The sequence below is a fragment of the Octopus sinensis genome, linkage group LG16, assembly GCF_006345805.1.
Source record: "Octopus sinensis linkage group LG16, ASM634580v1, whole genome shotgun sequence".
Taxonomy (NCBI): domain Eukaryota; kingdom Metazoa; phylum Mollusca; class Cephalopoda; order Octopoda; family Octopodidae; genus Octopus; species Octopus sinensis.
Genome location: NC_043012.1, coordinates 14,848,008 through 14,868,486, shown reverse-complemented (window position 1 = coordinate 14,868,486; position 20,479 = coordinate 14,848,008). Strand labels below are relative to the sequence as shown.

General features: G+C 37.3%; 1 protein-coding gene across 3 annotated transcripts in view; it reads right to left on the bottom strand.

Annotated features, from left to right (window-relative positions):
• The window catches only part of LOC115220397 (oxysterol-binding protein-related protein 11), a 158,821-nt gene extending 140,891 nt beyond the window's left edge, over positions 1-17,930 (bottom strand). Inside the window, exon 1 of one of the 3 annotated variants that reach the window (XM_036509896.1) lies at positions 17,856-17,930. In XM_036509896.1, the coding sequence (XP_036365789.1) occupies positions 17,856-17,927 (72 nt within the window). In that variant the 5' untranslated portion in view covers positions 17,928-17,930. Of the gene's footprint in view, positions 1-12,300; positions 12,487-17,855 lie in introns of those variants that run through there. The other 2 variants (XM_036509895.1, XM_029790518.2) reach the window with 2 other exon arrangements.
• Positions 17,931-20,479: the final 2,549 nt, after the last annotated feature.

Here is a 20,479-nt window from a genome sequence, read left to right as displayed (position 1 = left end):
TACAAAAATTATCTTAGATAAGATGCAATTTGTGCTATGATGAAGAACTATTGATGTCCTTTTAGTGAGAAAACTACAGAAGTTCTTAGCTACGAACAACCCATTATGCCTGGCATTCATTGAACTAGAGAAGACTTTTGACAGAGTACTGTATTCAGTAGTCCAGTGGTCTCAAATAAAAGTAAGCATAGATGAACAGCTTGTGAGGCCATAGAAGTCATGTGGGGAAATGCGTTAGTAACATGAAAGTTGACAATGATGAATTTAGTGTGCAGTTACTTGTTTGTACCAGGTCACGAAAAAAAAAAAAAAATTAATGCAAGACCACCTGTATATGGGAACTTATATATGCCAAAAATCCAATTCTCAGATTTAGAGAAGAAATTCCAAATGTGGAAGTAAAACCTGAAAACAAGAAGCCTAAAATAAATCTAGCAAAGAATAAAAGTTTTAATTAACCCTTTTGATACCAACCTGCCTGGCTCTGTGGTACAAAATATCTTGTTTTCAAGAGTCCTGAATTAAAATCTTCCATCAGAACTTAGTGTTAATTTATGATCCAAACACCAATTGATAATGACTAAGTTATTTTATTAAATTCTTCATTATCTTTAAAATTAAAGTAAAGACAGAGTATGTCGATAGAAAAATGCTAACAAAAGGGTTAATAAGAAAGAAGACCAGACTCTACTGCTATCTGGGAACTGGCTGTGCTTCGTAGGCAGAAAAGATGGATGTAGGAAATTCCATATGGTTTACAAGATTAATGTAAATTATGAATGCACAAAATATGTAGTGAAATAACGGGCTAACTGAAAGCAAAGATATCTTTTGTAGTAGATACACATAAATAGTTAGCAATCAGAGTACTTATGGTAAAATTCTTTCAAATGCATGGTAGAGAAAGAATGAGGTGGAATGAGTCAAGAACAGCATTGATCGCAGAGTTCGAGTGAGGCAGTATGTCTGTCAACAAATGATAACTCAGGTGTCCCAAGGCAAGCCCAACGTGGATGTGGAAATCACATGTCGAGTAAAAGGGCAAAAGCTCACTTGATCTTGGTTTTCAGTATGAATACTGACTGCCAAAGCATGGCCCATTGATCCTTTCTGAACAGCAGTGAGCAATGCGTCCACAGAGAAGTGTCAGAAAAGTTACCATGGTTTCTATCTTTGGTTAAGGGCAGATTGTATGATGCTTGTTTACAAAGTGTTACGTAGTGAAACGTGAAGACTCAAAAGAAATATGGCAAGGATGCTTTGCTGGATCTTTAATGTTGGTGTGGATGAAGAAGCAAGCGCAAATTAGTTTGGAGAAAAACTGAGTAAAAGAGGAATCAGAAGACATGTGCAAGAGAGAGACTGCACTGGTACAGACATGTGATGTATATAGAAGATGACAGTTGTATAAAACAGTGCCAAGCAATCCAAGAATCTGTAGAAGAGGAAGGCAAAGGAAGACATGGAAGGAAGTGATGGTGAAGGCAGAACCTCACAAAAGAGATGACAAAGGATTATAACAAGAGGAGAGTTATTATGGTGGAGCAGAATACTCACTCAACAAATGCAAGCATGAAAAAGAACAGATGTAAAAATGAAACTGACAAGGACAATGATGACAAAAGCAAATGAGGATCAGAAAAGTGAGAAATTAAAACCAGGTCACAAACTTGATTCATCATGAAATGAACACAGAATTTTCTTATCATATCTACGTATCATGAATTGCACTTTGATACGTAAGAGGGTTAGATAATAATAAAATGCATCATACAAGTCTTCACACCATCTCACACACACACACACACACTCTCTCATCTTTTTCCTCATTACAGAGATTGATGTTGTTGTTAAGTAAACACATTCATTTATTCTAATTATCTTTTCTGATATATATATATATATATATATAAAACCATTATCATATTCCTTTACTGCAACACATGCTGCAGCAGGTGCTGCCAATAAACAAGACTGGTTCAAAAGCAAGATAACACCAGGTCATAAAGAACTGAAAGTCATCAACTTATAACAGTTTTAGTTGGTCTAAGAATAAGTAGATATGAAAGGTCACTTGGAAAAGTGATAAACAATTAAGATTTATGAGTAAGAATGGTAAAGAAAGTTTTCCACTTGGTTATCTGGAAGCTTCTATTAGTCATTATTTCTTGATATTTCCCTCTACAGTAACCAGAAAGGTGCCTGGCTTGGTGATTAGGTTATTCGGCTCATAATCATAAGACCATGAATTTAATACTTGGCTATGCATTGTGTCCTTGGGCAAGACACTTTATTTCATGTTGCTTCAGTCAACTGAGCTGGCAAAAATGAGTTGTACCGGTACTTCAAAGGGCCAACCTTGTCACACTATGTTATACTAAGTCTCCGAGAACTACATTAAAGGGTACCTGTGTCTGTGGAGTATTCAGCCACTTGCACATTAATTTCATGAGCAGGCTGTTCCACTGATCAGATCAACTGGAACCATCATCATCATAATCAACAGAGTGCCAGTTATTTAACCAGAAAGTTACCAATTCTTCTTTCCTTGTTATAACAAAGTATTTTATAGTAACACATTTTGTGCTCATTTAGTATAATGGTGTTGTGTTATGGTTTTAATTTCTCCTAGTCAGAAGTACTTTTAGAGATCAGCATCTCCATTCTAGACTCTGTCCTCTCTCTCTCTCTCTTCAGATAACAAGGAACAAGACTGCAGTATATACATGAATTAATTTTCATTTTAATCATTCAAGGACATTTTACAAACAGTGTATCACACATATATAGGCAGATGCATATGACAAAATTGCACATGCTAAAAATACATGCTATAAAATCAATATTTGATAAAAACAAAATGTGTTGGTATGAAATACAATTCTCTTTTTTCTTTCTCTCTCTTGTCTCAACAAATCCTACAAACATTCGTCAGTGCTCCCCTTTCTTATCTGGCTATGCTGAAAGAGATTTTATTTCTACGATAATAGAAATTTGGTGAAAGGTTTCAGAATTTCCAATTTTCTTCAGAAACCTTCAACATTTCAAATTGATATCACTGTACAACTATACATAACAATATAACTGCCAATATAAAAAGAACAAATCTAGTAAAAGTGTGTATATATATATATATATATATATATATATATATATATGTATATATATATATATATATATATATATAAGCTCATCCTTAAATTATGTGTGGTTTCTACAAAATGTCTACTCATAGATTTTTTAAAAATCCTATCACAAATATTTCACAGAGAATCATAAAAGCTAGGCTTTTTAAAAATAGAATTTGCTTTATATTAGGTGAATGGAATTTATTTTTAATAATAAAAAGAAAATAGTAAAGTTGGAATTGTTTGTTTTTCCTTTTTTTTCTTCTTCTTCCACAGAATACTCTTCCCATCACAATCAACATGCTTGACAATTGTATAGTTTTATAATTAGGTAAATGTTAATTGAAGTAGAACAGCTGATTAGAGGAAGAGAATGGTCTAAATAGTCATTGCATAAATAAATCACATTTATAAATAATTCCACACCATTCTGTCTGTGACCGAAAATGTTAATGACAAAAGTTGAAATAGTATAACATAATTACATTGTACTAACAATAGTAATGTGGTTGCATAGTGGCCGGTGATGTGGTGTGATGGTGTGTGTGTGTGTGTGTGTGTGTGTGTGTGTGTGTGTGTGTGTGTGTTGCAGTGTGGTATGAGGTCGTGCTGGAAATAGATATCAGAAACCTCTATTTTGTCCTCCCATCAGCAAAAAACAATGCTACCAACCATTTTAACTAATAAACCACATCAACCAGTTTCTCAATAAAATAGAGAACAGAATGGATACATTTACAAATTACTTATAAACAGATTCTGAATAAAATAAACCTATTCCAAATAAGGAAGATTTAGTTTATTGAAAGGTCAGAACAAGTTCTATCTCATACTGTCGGAAATCTGCCACTGGTAACCATGTAATCCTGGGCTACCTACTTACTATGAAGTGGTCAGCAGGTATGCAGGCCCTGTACTGGGCTTGCCGAGTGAGAATGGTGTCTGGACAACAAGTAGGATTAAAACAAACAAATGCTATTTTGTGGGAGTTTTATCACCCGAAGCAGTTCTGGTGTCACAGCGAAAGGGGCCAAAACATCTACAAAATTGTTTCACCACCTGATGAGACATCAATTCTGGAATTTGGAGATGAAATACAGCAGCACACTCAGCGCACAAGTGTTTACCCTAAACAAAGCAGTTACACAGAGAAGACCCTTAGAAGCACTTGCAACAATTTTCTTTTTTAATATTCAAATTTAGAGAACAATTGAATTTTAAAATCATTAGCATATTGCTAGAGAGAGTATCAGCGTATTTGTCACTGGACTGTGGCCATGCTGGGGCACTACATTGAAGGGCTTTGTCAAACAAATTGTTTCTTTTTAGATACAATACATGTTTTATCTCTCTTTTGTTGAATTGCTAAGTTACAGGGTCACAAATAAATCAGTACCAATTGTAAAGCTGTGGGTGGAACAGATACACACACACACACACATATATATATATATATATACATACAATAAGCTTCTTTCAGTTTCCGTCTACCAAATCCACACACAAGGCTTTGGTCAGCCTGAGGCTGTAGTAGATAACACTTACCCAAGGTGCCAGACAGTGGGATTGAACCTGGAACAATGTGGTTTTTGAAAGAAGCTTCTTATTACCACACAGCCACGCCTGTGCCTATATATATATATATATATATATATAATATATATATATATATATATATACACACACACACACACACACAACAGACTTCTACCAGTTTCCATCTACCAAATTCAATTACTATTCATTAGTAAGCACAAGGTAGAAGACACTGTTGAAAGTGTTGTGCAATGGGACTGAACCCATAGCGCTAGCATAACGAAAACAGCTAAAAAGTTTGGTGTATCAAGAAGTACTGTCCTGAAAGTAATGACAGCCTTTGAGAAAGAGGGAAAAACCTCCTTGTCGAAACAAAACTTCAAAATAAAACCAAAATTTTCAGATAGGGACCGTCAGACTCTTATGCAAACTGTTATAAAGGATCACAGAAGTACAGCTCCCAAAATTACTGCAGAACTTAATGACCACCTTGAGAACCCAGTTTCCACAAAAACTTTTTGCCAAGAACTGCACAAAGCTGTATTTCATGGGAGGGCTGCAATCAGGAACCACTACATTCAAAAACAAACATTGCAAAGCATTTACAGTGGAGTAAAAACCTACAGAATTGGTACCTAGAGCAGTGGAAGAATGTTATTTTCTCGGATGAGTCATCCTTCACCTTATTTCCTACCACCAGCTGAGTATACGTGTGAAGACAGTCAAAAGAAGCATTTGACCCAGACTGTCTTCTTCCAACTGTTAAACATGGAGGAGGATCTGTGATGATCTGGGGGACTATATCTTGGAAATCTGCCGACCCAACGGTTTCCTTTTCTGGCAGAATTAATAGTCAAGACTCCTATGGTTGCAGAACTGTTTCCGGAGGGAATCACATTCTTTCAGGATGATAATGCACCAATTCACACAGCTAAAGTTGTTACTGAATGGCACGAGGAACATTCTAGTGAAGTTGAGCATCTTACCTGGCCACCACAGTCCCCAGATCTCAATATTATTGAACATTTATGGTGCATTTTAGAAAAACAAGTAAGGAGTCGATATCCTCCACCATCATCACTACAGGAACTGGAGACTGTTTTAGGTGAAGAATGGACAAAAATTCCTTTGGAAACAATTCAAACTTTGTACGAGTCCATACCTCATAGAATTCAAGCTGTAATTACTGCCAAAGGCGGTCCTACCCTATATTAAAATTAATTTGTTTGAAATTTTAAGGTGTTTCCATTATTTTGTCCAACCCCTGTATGTATATATATATATATATATATATATATATTATAATAGCTGATAGTGTTTACATGTCGCCATATGGACATTTTGTCATGTCACCACATGGACACTTTTATGTGTTGCCACATTGACACTTTTTTGTGTTGCTGCACAGGCACCACACAAACACTTTTACACAAACACTTTTACATGGCACCACACAGACGTTTTATGTGGCACTGCCATGGGTACTTTACACCCAGAAGGATTGGTCTTAACACTTCTGTATGTATTTACTTAGTGTTTCTTTTATCACTACTCTGCCAAGTACAGCCAGTGATGGCTATGTTTTGCTGATGAGGTCAGATTAATATCAAAATATGTCTAAATTTCTTTCAAAATAGCTTTTTAACACTCTATGCATTAAACATAAAAGAAGAATCTAATAGCTGGGCAAAATATAAGCAGTGTCATTTATTTTAGCTTTAGAAAAGCCAAAGGCTGGAAGCAATCAGCTCTTATGATGGACAAACTGATGTAACCCTGGGTAATCAGATTAAGTACAACAAACTTGAAGAGGTTTATAGATGAAATAACAACAGATAAAGATTGATTGAGTGATTATTGTTGTGTTGTATGCAACCCATGACAGCATGGATGACACAAAAAGAAAAAAAACTGAAAAGTAATGGTGTTTGTAATGATGATGATGACAATGATGTTGTTAGGTAAATTATGTGACAAGGGTTGTCGAGAGAAACAGTTTCACTAAAACATTAGAAAGGTTAGAATTATTAGCCCAGACAAACTGACCCTCTTACGGGTCATCTATCATGTTGGAAATAGGTGTAGTTTGTCCATCGATGCGACGAAGACCATCAAGTCATCCTGGGGCGTGGGTGGGCTTGTTTTGTGAGTCTGCAGATGGCTAGCGAGGCCAATCTGCACCCGAAAGAGTCTTTGACAGTGTGGACAGGGAATGGTAGCGCCTGCTACAGGGTTGTTAGCTCTGTTCTTCCTGGCTTGTCTGTGGTCTTCTGCATGTGTTGGCACCCTTGTGGAAAGCTGATCGCCACCCTTCTCTGTCTAGAGCAGAATGCTCCCAAGTGTCATGGTCGATGTTGAAGGCTTTCAGTGTGTCCTTAAAGCACTTCTTCTGGCTGCCTTGTGAGTGCTATCCCTTTTGTAGCTCACCAAAGAGCAATCTTTTTGGTAATCGATCGTCTGACATGCAAGCTACATGCCCTGCCCAGCAAAGCTGAGACTGCATCAAGATGGTATGGAAATAGGTATTACATATAGAATGTTACTGGCAAAATACTACCATCTTATCCAGAGAGATTTATCCATCACTCAGTCACAAAAACCAGTTAAAAAGTCTTTATGACACACTGTAGTTTGTAGAACAGTAAACTTTTCTGTTGATAGCCTTTAATAAACCATATAATAAATCATAGATCAAAGTTTAAATGTTCACTTTTCTTACAGATTAAAAACATTTTTGTTTTTTAATTTGCACAGCAAAGTGTACAGAGTAAATCTTCAGCAAATAATATTAAGCTAAAATGCCGACAGCACAATTTATAGGCAATAAGTTATAGTGCTCCCAGAAATCTACCAAACAAAAAAAATTCCATTTTACTGTCAAAAGCAATAACCACCACTGCCAATAACATTAGAAATTTATTCCAAAATAGACTTATACAACATTTTTTTTGTTACAATTCAAGAACACCTCTTGGGAATAAATAAAAAAAAATTAATGACTATTTTTTTCCCCCATTTCATTCAAAGCCATCAAACTGTAGATGAGAAATCCAAGTCGTGTAAAAACAGAAATTGAGGAAAAAGTTTAAAATTAACCAAAAGTGGATTCCTTAATTCCTGTGATACTACTCTGAAATAAAAATTCAAAAGCTGTCCCAGACTAATTTGTGGTTAAGTTCACAAGAAGAATGTAAATATTTATAGAAAGTAATTTAATTTTTATAGGCTTTTGTTACAACTAATCTGGATTGTCAACTTCTATTTTCTTAAAAAATAAAGTATATTTATAGAACAGATTTCAGGCTGAAAATTAACTTCCTCGTTTATTTCTTCCTATCTTGTCACCCTTTTCTTCATACCTTCTGCTTTTATCTTGCCCTTATAATGAAGGATAGCCATGGCCATCATCACTGTACAACCCCTTTTACCACTCAGTCTCACCCTTTCTCACTAATTCAATGCTAACGTTGCTTCCCCTTCCCCTGCCATACTAACACCCAGAATTTAGTCTTCTGCAGTTATAGGGGCCCACTTTAAGCCCTCAGTCTTGCAGATTGCAAAGTAACCCTACTAGTACTGATGTAATAATAAAAAAAAAAAGCATCTCATTTCTTTATTGCCCACAAGGGGCTAAACATTCCGAAAAGCTCTACCTGCGACGATTTCATCTCAATCGAAGGAGAGGAGCTTTCTCCGTCCGGGTTGCGGATCTGTGGAACAAGCTGCCAGACGAGATGGTGAAGATGCCGACGACTGCTTTGTTCAAAGTCTCCCTTGGCCTCAAGTGGCCTGAACTCTTTACATGAACACCACCCTGTACTTAACTCCATGTCCCCCTACATGGCCTTGCTTTTTGCTTTTGAGCCAAAAAATTAACTAACTAACATACAAGGAACAAACAAAGACAGACAAAGGGATTAAGTCGATTACATTGACCCCAGTGCGTAACTGGTACTTAATTTATCGACCCTGAAAGGATGAAAGGCAAAGTCAACCTCAGCAGAATTTGAACTCAAAACGTAGCGGCAGACGAAATACCGCTAAGCATTTCACCCAGCTTGCTAATGTTTCTGCCAGCTCGCCACCTCATTTAATGTAAAGTAGTTGGTGTTAGGAAGAACACTCAGCTGCAGAAACCATTCCAAAGAAGGCAGTGGAGCCATGCTGCAGTCCTCAGATTTGTCACATCCTGTTGGACCATTCAACCCATGCAAATACAGAAAACACTTGTTAGATAATTATGATGATGGTGCAAAACTGTGGAGTAGGTGAAGCATGAGTGAATGAGTGGCTGTGTGGTAAGTAGCTTGCTTACCAACCACATAGTTCCAGGTTCAGTCCCACTGCGTGGCACCTTGGGCAAGTGTCTCCTACTATGGCCTTGGGCCAACCAAAGCCTTGTGAGTGGATTTGGTAGACGGAAACTGAAAGAAGCCCGTCGTATATATGTGTGTATATGTTTGTGTGTCTGTGTTTGTCCCCCCAACATCGCTTGACAACCGATGGTGATGTGTTTACGTCCCCGTAACTTAGCGGTTCGGCAAAAGAAACCGATAGAATAAGTACTAGGCTTAGAAAGAATAAGTCCTGGGGTCGATTTGCTCCAGCATGGCCACAGTCAAATGACTGAAGCAAGTAAAAGAGTAAAGTGAATGTCATTTCACTGCCTTGGGTTGACAGAAACTATAGAAGCCAGTCAGGTGGATTGAACCTGTAATTCAGATTGTACAGCCTTGTCACACGGATTCTTCCTGACAATTACATTAAGAGTGCATTTGTCTACGGAATGCAGCCACTTACGCATTCAGTTGGACAAGCAACAGAGATCTCATCACCAAATGACAGAGATCCACCACCAAATGTGAAACCAAAAGAGAAAAAAATATAACTTTCACATTTATATATTCTTATTACTTGTTTCAGTCATTTGACTGTGGCCATGCTGGAGCACCACCTTTAGTCGAGCAAATCGACCCCAGGACTTATTCTTTGTAAGCCTAGTACTTATTCTATTGGTTACTTTATCCGAACCGCTAAGTTACGGGGACGTAAACATACTAACACTTGTTGTCAAGTAGTGGCGGTGAACAAACACAAACACACACACGATGGGCTTCTTTCAGTTTCCGTCAACAAAAATCCACTTAATCAGCCCGATGCTATAATAGTAGGAGACACTTGCCCAAGGCACCGTGCAGTGGGATTGAACCTGGAACCAAGTGATTGAGAAGGAAACATCTTACCATACAAGCATGCCATGCTTAATTTTAAATTGCGACTATCGCTTTTTTCGAAAAGCTTTACAACTGAATTACGCAAAACAAGATATCCCCTCACACACACCATTTTAGTCAATTTTTGGCATACCTACCCAAGTATATACCCGCAAGACTTTGGCTTCTTATAACTTTCAGAAGAATGGATATTTTTTTTATGAAATTTTCTACAAATAAGTCCCAGATGGTAATAATTACAATTATATCAAGTTTAATATTATTTAAAAAAATATACAAACTGACACATCACAATTTTTCAAAGTTTCAAATTTAATTTTGTAAATATATATGTAAGATGTGTCAGTAATGCCTGTGTGCGCACCCAGCGATTATTTTCCTTTTTCTTTTCTTTTTTTTCAAATTTCTAAGTTATCGTAATTTACACCATCTAAAAGATATTTGTAGAAAATTTCATTACAAAATATACATTTTCTAAAAGCTATGAGTCGGCGGAGCACAGTTGTATTATTATGCCCCATTTTAAAAAAAAATATTTTACTGGTTTCATTTTATAAATCATGTATTTATTACATTGTAGAATTCTTAGAGTTTTGGGCAAAAAAAGTTTGAGAAACGCAGCCCTGAAGATTAGGAATAAAAGTCCTGGCGACTCTGGACTGGAAAGGACTGCGGTGACGGTGGTTAAATGAAGAATTCCTTAGACAAGCACAAGGTCTCACATTTGGTGTAAATGTGGCTAGATTTCGATACGAGTACCGTAAGATCACCGTAAAGTTTAACAGATTATTATTATCGAGCACATTACTTGGCCGGTGGTATTTTATTTGATCGATCCCAGAAGACAGAAAGTTGGTATTTTCGACAGGATCTGAACTCGAAAGAGTATTGACAAAATAACGAAGTATAAGAAAAGGTGAAGGTGTCATAAAGCACAGAGTCCGAAACTTTTAAAGGATTAAAACAAGCCTTTACAATAAATAATCAGATAATTGACAATTCTTCCTATTTTAGGCACAAGGCCTGAAATGTTGAAGGGGGGGAGCTAGTCAATTACAATATATAAACCTAACAATGAAAACACATATACTCAATTCAATAAAAGTACTAATTTTATCGACTCCAGAAAAGTTAAAAAAGCAAAGTTACCCTCGGTAGAATATAACAACAACAACAACAATAATAATAATAATAATATACACTAAATACAAAACCAAATATATGGCACTCTCGGCATAACACCAACACGAACTTCCAACCTGTTGCCTCTTGAGGTCCCTGGATGAGACTTGGAGCCACAAAAGTCAAACAATAATAATAATAGCAAATTTAGCTTCTCTTACTGTTTGTAACTAACATATTTATTAATATTAAAGAAAATAGTTAACAAGGCTTCGTACAAAAACATCCAGGTTTTATTAATTACCGCTAAACACTAAACTAATGATAGAAATTGAACTGGATACCCCATAACACGACTGAAATATGTAGAGAGAGATTTTATACACTTATATACAATTCTCGCACAAACGAAAGCCCACGTAGACATACACCCTTAAACGCGTGTATATATATTCACCTAGGTTTACTTATATACAAGTGCATTCACATACATGTATGCACGCGTACGCATACACCTACATGTATACAAACAAGCATACACACACGTGTGTGTGTGTCTGTGCATATATATAAACACACATACATATACACATATATATACACACATATACAGAAACATATATACACATAATCGCACACAAGCATGTATATACACACACACACACATATATACACACACACATATATATACAAATATATACACACATATATACACACACACATATATACACACACACACACATATACACACACACACATATACACACACACACACATATACACACACACACACATATAACACACACACACATATACACACACACACATATACACACACACATATATACACACACACATATATACACACACATATACACACACACACATATACACACACACATATACACACACACATATATACACACACACACATATACACACACACACACATATATACCACACACATATATATATACAAATATATACATACAAATATATATATACACACATATACATACAAATATATATACACACATATACACACACATATATATACAAATATATATATACATATTTATACGCAAATATACGCTCACACATAATTACATATACACACGGATTTTATATACACTCAAAAATACTGCAAAAACGTAAGAAAAAAACTTTCCCCGACATCAAGCAAAAAAAAAAAAAAGCATTAAAAGTATTTGGGAAGAAAAAAAGTAAATAAAAGAAAAAAGAAGCAAAAAAAGAGATGTTGTTTGCTTGTTTCTACTGACCAAACATTCCTGAACCGAGTTTGAAGTCCGAGGATAGCGATTCCATTGTCCCTGAAGATTACTATTGCTCCGTTTTTTGATTAAATTCTTCATGTCACTCGGCCCAACAAGTTGGTGTCAGAGCATGAAAGGCAAAAGTGCTGCCGCCGGCCTCACAACACTGACACACACACACGGCAAAGTGACGCTGTTGAGGTTTTATTTAGGACCCACCCGGACTAGGCACAACGGAAGTGAACCAAACCGGAAAAGAAGCCAAAAACAACAAATCAATCACATCAACAAATAGGTTTCGTTAACTTTTTCTTTTCTCTTCTTTTCTTTCGTGAGTTTTTGTTCTTTCTTTTCTGTTTGTCTGACTTTATTTGAGTGAGAGAAAAAAATTGTTTCTCGTACAATAATTACCAAGAAGTCTGAATTTAAATATATATTTCAAAAATTACAATATTAGTTTGGATTTGTTGAGTCAGTGTGTGGACCTTGTTTGAGGGACGGGTGTAAGGCAGGGGTTACTTTCTTTCACACCCCGCAACCCAGCCATTCATTTATTTTACTTCGCTCTTTATCCTATGCTCCTCCCACTTTCTCTCTACTTTTTTCTCATTTTCTCTTTAACACACACTCTCTCTCTCTCTCTCTCTCTCTCTCCCTCTGTGTGTGTGTGTGTGTGTGTAATCTCCGCACACAAAAATTGTCACATATCACATGTTTTCTCTCAAGTTATAAAATACGCATTTCCAATCTCTTCTCTCCCACCCCTATCCCACCCCTATTATTACAGTCACACGTAAACATACATTGTCTATACAATTGTGCCACCCACTCCGAATTTGTTTCCTCATAACCTCCTGAAAAATGGATATTTTTTTACGGAATTTTCTACGAATATGCTCCAGCTGGTGAAGTTCCGATTATATCAGGATTTGTTGTGAAAAAGTTTTTTGGTTTTTTTTCCGAGCATGGGGAGAGGAGTTTCGGAAAATTCACTTGAATTGACTTTGTTTCTTCGTAAATGGATATTTTTTAATGAAATTTTCTATTAATACATTTCAGATGGTGTTCTGTTATATTACGGTTATATCGGAATTGAGTATGCAATAGGAAAAACTGGTAGACTTGCCCACATACATATTGACACATCACAAAAAAGAAACTTGAAATAATGAGAACAAGGATGATGTGTCAGGATGTATGTATAGGAACCGACTAGCGTAGTTAGGTGGAGAGGGCTGAGGCGGTCCTCCCCGGCGGCACTTTTAAAGGGGTCTGCTGTAGGCAATATGTGTGCATTGTGGGGTCCGGGGACAGCAAACGGAAGGGCCGCCTCGGGCCGTACACACTCTAGCTACACTAGTGTGCGAACCCACTATTTTTTTCTTCTCTCTTTTCCATATTAAATTTCGATTTAGTCGTAATGAACATCTGAAATGTCTTTGTAGAAAATTTCATTAAAAAAAATATCCATTTTTCTGAAAGTTATGAAGGAACAAAACTGGCTTTTGTGAAGTTTCAGACCTCGTCTCCCAACCTTTGGGGAAAAAAGTTCGCAACAAATTCCAATATAATCGGAATCTGCACCATCTGAAGTATATTTGTTAAACAAAAAAATAGCATTCAAAAAATCCATTTTAGGGTGGGTTATAAGCAAACAAATTCGGGAGGGCACGTTTCTGTAGTTATGCCCTTATTATTTTTTTTCTTCTTCTTCACATATCATATCGTTGGCTCCAGCTCGTCTGCGAGCATTGGGTTCGTTAGTTTCTATCCAGTCTCCTCATTCTGTTGTCTGTTCTGCTCGAAGGAGCTGGCTCCATTGCGGATGGCAGTCCTCCAAGCTGTCCTATCCATAGCAATCTGTTCCCATGAGGATGGCTGGATGTTAGTTGAGCCAGGGTCCGTTTGAGCTGGTCTTTAAAACGGAATTTCGGGCCTCCTCTGGGTCTTGTTCCGATTGCAAGTTCTCTGTAGAACATGGTCCTCGGAGACGAGAGGGCTCCATACGCTGGACGTGAGTTACTCAGCGGAGACGATGGCAAAGAATGGTGGCTTCGACGCTTGGTAGTGAGGCGCGGCGAAGAACCGCGTTGTTGATAATGTGTTCTTCCCATCGAATATTGTGGATCGGTCGTAGCTTGGGTTGCTGGAAACATTCAAAGCTCTTGAAGTTACGGCAGTACAGCATTCAAGTCTCACGAGCGTAGAGAAGAGTTGAGTCTACGAAGACGGAGTGGGCCGCTCTGATCCGGTTCTCCGCGTACTTTTCATATGTAGGTGTCTTCGAAAGAATACTCCCAAGGTATGAGAAGTGTTCAACTTCTAGGGGTTGGCCGTTGGTGCTAATGTTCGTAGGTGGACTGCTCTGGTTGGTGCAAGTTGGATCAGGATCTTGCTCGTTAATATGTTTACCTGCATCCCGAAGCGTTCGTAAGCCGCATTGTAAAGATCGGCCGTCCTTTGTAGGTCATCTACGGTCAGGCTCAGGGTGGTATTGCCGTCGGCATACTGCGTTTCACGGACCGAGATGGCAGAGGTTCTCGTCTTTGCGCGGAGACGTGCGAGGCTGAAGAGTCCGTCATCCAAGTGATAGCGCATGTTGATGGAATCATATGATTATCGATATATATATATCATCGTCTTCAATAATGCACGGTCCCCTCCACACACACACACACTCTCTCTCTCTCTCTCTCTCTCTCCTCTCTCTCTCTCTCTCTCTCTCTCTCTCTCTCTATCGTACGTTCGCATAAACAATTGCATAAAAATATCCGAAAAGCCTTTCATCTCTTGTGATCAAACTTTTTCTCCTCGACGCCCCCTCCCTCTTTCTCTCCCAACACCACTTCATGTCATACAAATACATAGACACTTTCTCGTAAGTTCACTTGCCACTTGCTGAGACGAGAAATTGATTTCACACACATACACTGTGTGTGTGTGTGTGTGTGTGTGTGTGTGTGTGTGATTAAAAAGTAAAAAGAAAAAATTACTCTCAGATTTATTTCTTATTTATTCTAAGTCATTGGACATAGCTTCTTTTGAATTTGTCAACCTGTAGCATATACATACATACATGCATACATACATGTATACAAATATATATATGTTAAAAATGGGGAAGGCCAATTTATGGGATTACCCTAGGTTTCCCGTCCATAAAGGGTTCAGCTTTATGGCGTATCGTTTGATCCCAAAAACCTGTTGGTCCATGACCTCTTAGAAATATGGAGGGGGAGGGAAATGCCTCACTACTCAAAGGTAATAATTGGAAATTATCTCCCTTTGTTATCGACTTCCAGCTGTGCCACCATTTTGTGGGCTCCAGGTAGCACTTGTATTTAAGTCAAAATGTAATGTACTGTTTGCAGAGCTAGAACAGGTAAATAAGGAACCTGGAAGACTTGAAAGCCTAGAAATAATCGAGAAGATGGACCACTGAGATTGGGCAGCACCTATGGTCTACAGGAGTTTGAGCAGATTTTTCAACGAGTTTAAATGACTGCTTGAGGTCACATGACCACCCACTGTCAAGTCTTGAGGAAGTTTTTCTCAAAATTGAATGGAGAGAAATTCTTCTCAAAATTAAACTTCTCAGAGGCATACTTTCAAATTCAAGTAGAAGATGAAAGCTCACACTTATTAATACACAAAGTGGTTTATTTAAATTTAAGCAGCTTCCCTTCTGTTTAAAAGGGGCTCCTTCCATTTTTTTCAACAAGTAATGGATGGGTGACTGTGATTTTGCTGTTGCCTATTTAGATGAAATCCTAATAAAAAGCAAATCACAGGAACAACATGTAGAACACTTAAAAAGGGTATTCAAAGACATAAGAGAATATGGCTTTGAGCTGAGTGAAGAAAAAAGCAAGTTCTTTCTGAAAAAATGAAATATTTGGGCCAAATAATAGATAAAAACAGACAGAAACCAAATCCATCCAGAGCAACTTTGGTAAAAGAAAATATGCCCACATCGAATAATGAGACTATGCTACAAGCATTTTGGGGATTAGTAAATTACTACCAATTGTATATTCCCAACATACACAATGTAAGGGACCCACTAAATGATTTTTTAAAGAAAAATACAAAATGGTGCTGGACTGAGAAGTAAGTGCCAGAAGGCATTTGACAAATTAAAAAACATTTTAACATCGAACTTATCGTTAACGTATTTTGATCTGAAGCTGGATATTATATTGGCTACAGATGCAAGTGATTACAATGTAGGAGCAGTGCTTCGGCACAAATATGATGATGGCCTATGCATCATGACCATTATTACTAGCAGAAAGGGACAGCAGCTGAATAGAAAAGGAAGTGTTAGCAATTATAATCGATGTAAAAAAATATTCCATAGAGTTATGCATGAAAGAAGTTTCTGTCTAAAAAAAGAGATCACCGTCCACTACTAAAAAAGAAATAAAATTACACTCCCTGAGAAAAAAATTTAAAAGGGGAGATGTTATGGGGATAATAATAATAATAATGGAACACCCCTCCCACATGAGTGGTATGTGATAGTCATTACAAATATAGTGACATAGGAAGTCAAGTTGTTGGGAGTCAGTGAAGTTGGTCATAGATGGCCGTATCTTTAATCGTCTAACTATACTGCTATACTGGAGTGGATTTTATAACAGTCTGATATTGGATTACAACAAAAACTTTGCCCAAGATGCCACATAGTAGGACTGAACCTGGAAATATGTAGTTGCTAAGCAAACTTCTTACCACATAGATACACAACTTACAGAAAATACCAATTCTATGTTTTTATTTGGTATATACTCTTTACTCTTTTACTTGTTTCAGTCATTTGACTGTGGCCATGCTGGAGCACCACCTTTAGTCGAACAAATCGACCCTAGGACTTATTCTTTGTAAGCCTAATACTTATTCTATCAGTCTCTTTTGCCAAACTGCTAAGTTACAGGAACATAAATGCACCAGCATTGGTTGTCAAGCGATGTTGGGGGGACAAACACAGACACACAAACATATACACACACACATACATACATATATATATATATATATATATATATACACATATATATGTATATATATATATACATATATATGACTGGCTTCTTTCAGTTTCTGTCCACCAAATCCACTCACAAGGCTTTGGTCGGCCTGAGGCTATAGTAGAAGACACTTGCCCAAGGTGCCACGCAGTGGGACTGAACCCGGAACCATGTGGTTGGTAAGCAAGCTACTTACCACACAGCCACTCCTACATTAAACATCATTACTGAAATAATCAATGAAATTAATTTTGTAGCTATAAGGATAAGCCTGTTGCTCATTCATCAACCCTCTTAACATCCAACCCAGAACTTTAAGAGTCTCCCTAAATCTGATTCAACACATTTTTATACCCACAAAAGCCAAAAGGATGAAAGGCAAAATCAAGCTCTGCGGCATTTGAACTCAGAACATCAAGAGCAAGAAGATATGCCACCAAGCCTTTTGTGTCAGTAATGAATCTACCAGCTCCACTGCCTTTGATACCCAAAACATAATAATAATAATAGGCAAAAATGTACACAGCTTACCTTGGCTTCTGCACTGTTCATATCTTTGTTGCATTCAGTAACTTTTGGTGATTTCTGATCTGTCTTTTCCATGATCTGAAAATACAATCAGTTTAAAGTTGCCAGTAAGTGAAAAAAAGAGTTACGTAGTAGTGGTAGTAGTAGTAGTAGTAGTAGTAGTAGTAGTAGTAGTAGTAGTAGTAGTAGTAGTAGTAGTGGTGGTGGTGGTGGTGGTGATGTTGTTAGTAGTAGTAGTAGTAGTAAAATCTCTAGCTGGCGACTGGAAGAGGAGGCTATCTTCTCAACCGATATGCTGCTGTGGGTGCCATTGGATGACGGAAGCTGGTGATGCTTGAGGTCGAGTAGTAGTAGTAGGAGAGAGCAGTAGCAGTGATCAATGTTGTTGCTGTTGTAGATGATGATGATGTCAACAGGTGAATATCATCATGATGGTATGATATGTAAATACATATCATCACCATCATTTAATGACAACTTTTCCATGTGGGTCAGTTGGATGGAATTTGAGACAAATTTTCTATATAGCTGGATGCCCTTCCTGACACCAACCCTCACCTATTTCCAAGGAAGTTAATATTTCTCCATGGCCAAACATGTTTTTCATGGAAGACTGGACAATAACACCTTGCTTTTATGATGGTGAAGTTTATTTACAAACATTACATGATATATCTAAATACATATATAATTAAAACAAGTAAAATAATCAAAGAAAAATATATATATATACAGGGTGCCTAAGGTATTTCAGGACATACCTTTTTTTGGACCGTTGCTGCATTTTTTGCTACCTCTATATACTCTTTGTTTCAGAAAATAATAATGGCAGACCCTCAGCTTACTCAAGAAATGAAGAGGTATGCTGTTATTGTGGTTATAAAGGCTGAGCATAGTCATTAAGAAATATCTCAATTTTTAAAAGTTGTTAGATCTTTCGTCTACAAAGTTTGTAAGGAGCTAGAGACTGAAGATGGAAAGATATCACTAGTATCAAAACATTAAAAGCATTCTAAAGGCTCTGAAATCATCAGAACACCTGTATTTATCCAGTAAGTTCAACAGACCATTGATTTCAATCCCAGAAAATCCATGAGGTCAACTACAAAAGATCTCAATGTGTTACAAGGAATAGTCAGAAATGTTGTCCATGAAAACATCAGTTGCGCACTGGGGTCGATGTAATCGACTTAATTCCTTTGTCTGTCCTTGTTTGTCCCCTCTATGTTTAGCCCCTTGTGGGCAATAAAGAAATAATATATAAGTCTTATATGATAAGGAAAGTCAATTTGTCAGAAAAAGCAAAAGAAAATGACTACCTCAGCTCTAAAACTGAAAAATCCAGCAGAAGAAGATTTGATTTGGGTTTTCTCAAATGAGAAAAACTACAACCAAGATGAAAAAGTTAACAGCTTTCATCGTTCTCGACAGAATCAAAGGAGATTTTGTGCCACTGAAATCCGAGTGTCTTTTTAGTCACCTAAAATTAGTTTTGGCACAAACTTGGCAGACACATGTTTCATACCCAAATCTTAATGGACTGAACCGTAACTAATCTTCACATCTTCTGGTTACTCATGGATGGTGATTCAATGATTTTTCCCTCACAGCCACATACACATCTGCGATGTTTTTCTCAGTTCTACTGGCTGCAGGTCTCCTAGAACGTTCATTACTATCAACATTTTTGCAGCCATCTTGGAAACGTCTGAACCACTCATACACTTCTGTGTAGCTCATACACTGCTCTTCATAAGCTTTCTGCAACTTTGCGTAGGTCCCTGAGCAGGTGTTGCCATGACAACTTTCTCTGTCATGGTCAATACGATGATCACACGTTACACACCTTCCTTCCAAGCATTGCTGTAAACAGCAGAAGTGGGCTAGAATTTTAGTTCAAGGTCAATCTGTGCCAAACAGCTTCACTCTGTGTGCTTTAGCTTCGTTACTATGGCAACAGTCCGGATACTTATTGATCAGAACTCATACATACATACATATTAGATAGATAGATAGATACATATATATATCTATACACATATATATACTTATTTTATAGACATAGCTTTCCCTTTCTCTCTCTCTCTGTATGTATGTATGTACGTATGAATCAGTGTGGTGCAAAAGTAGTGGATAATTTTTTAGAAGACAGTTTTAGATAACAACAATTGCAGCATGGAAGGTGTTTATAAGCCATTTAAGAAACACACAAAAACCGTTAGATTCACTTCAACATCATCATCATCATCATCATCGTTTAACGTCCGCTTTCCATGCTAGCATGGGTTGGACGGTGCAACTGGGGTCTGGGGAGCCCGAAGGCTGCACCAGGCCAGTCAGATCTGGCAGTGTTTCTACAGCTGGATGCCCTTCCTAACGCCAACCACTCCGAGAGTGTAGTGGGTGATTTTATGTGCCACTGACACAGGTGCCAGACGTGGCTGGCGAATGGCCACGCTCGGATGGTGTTTTTTTATAATTTAAATTTAAATTTAATTTGCGAAAATATTTTCGTCACTTTGAGACCGCGACCTGTTCACTAACAAAATTCTGTGCTGCATCTGGGAAAGTAATAGTTAATTCATGATATATAAGTACGTATGTATGTATGTATCTATGTGTGTGTG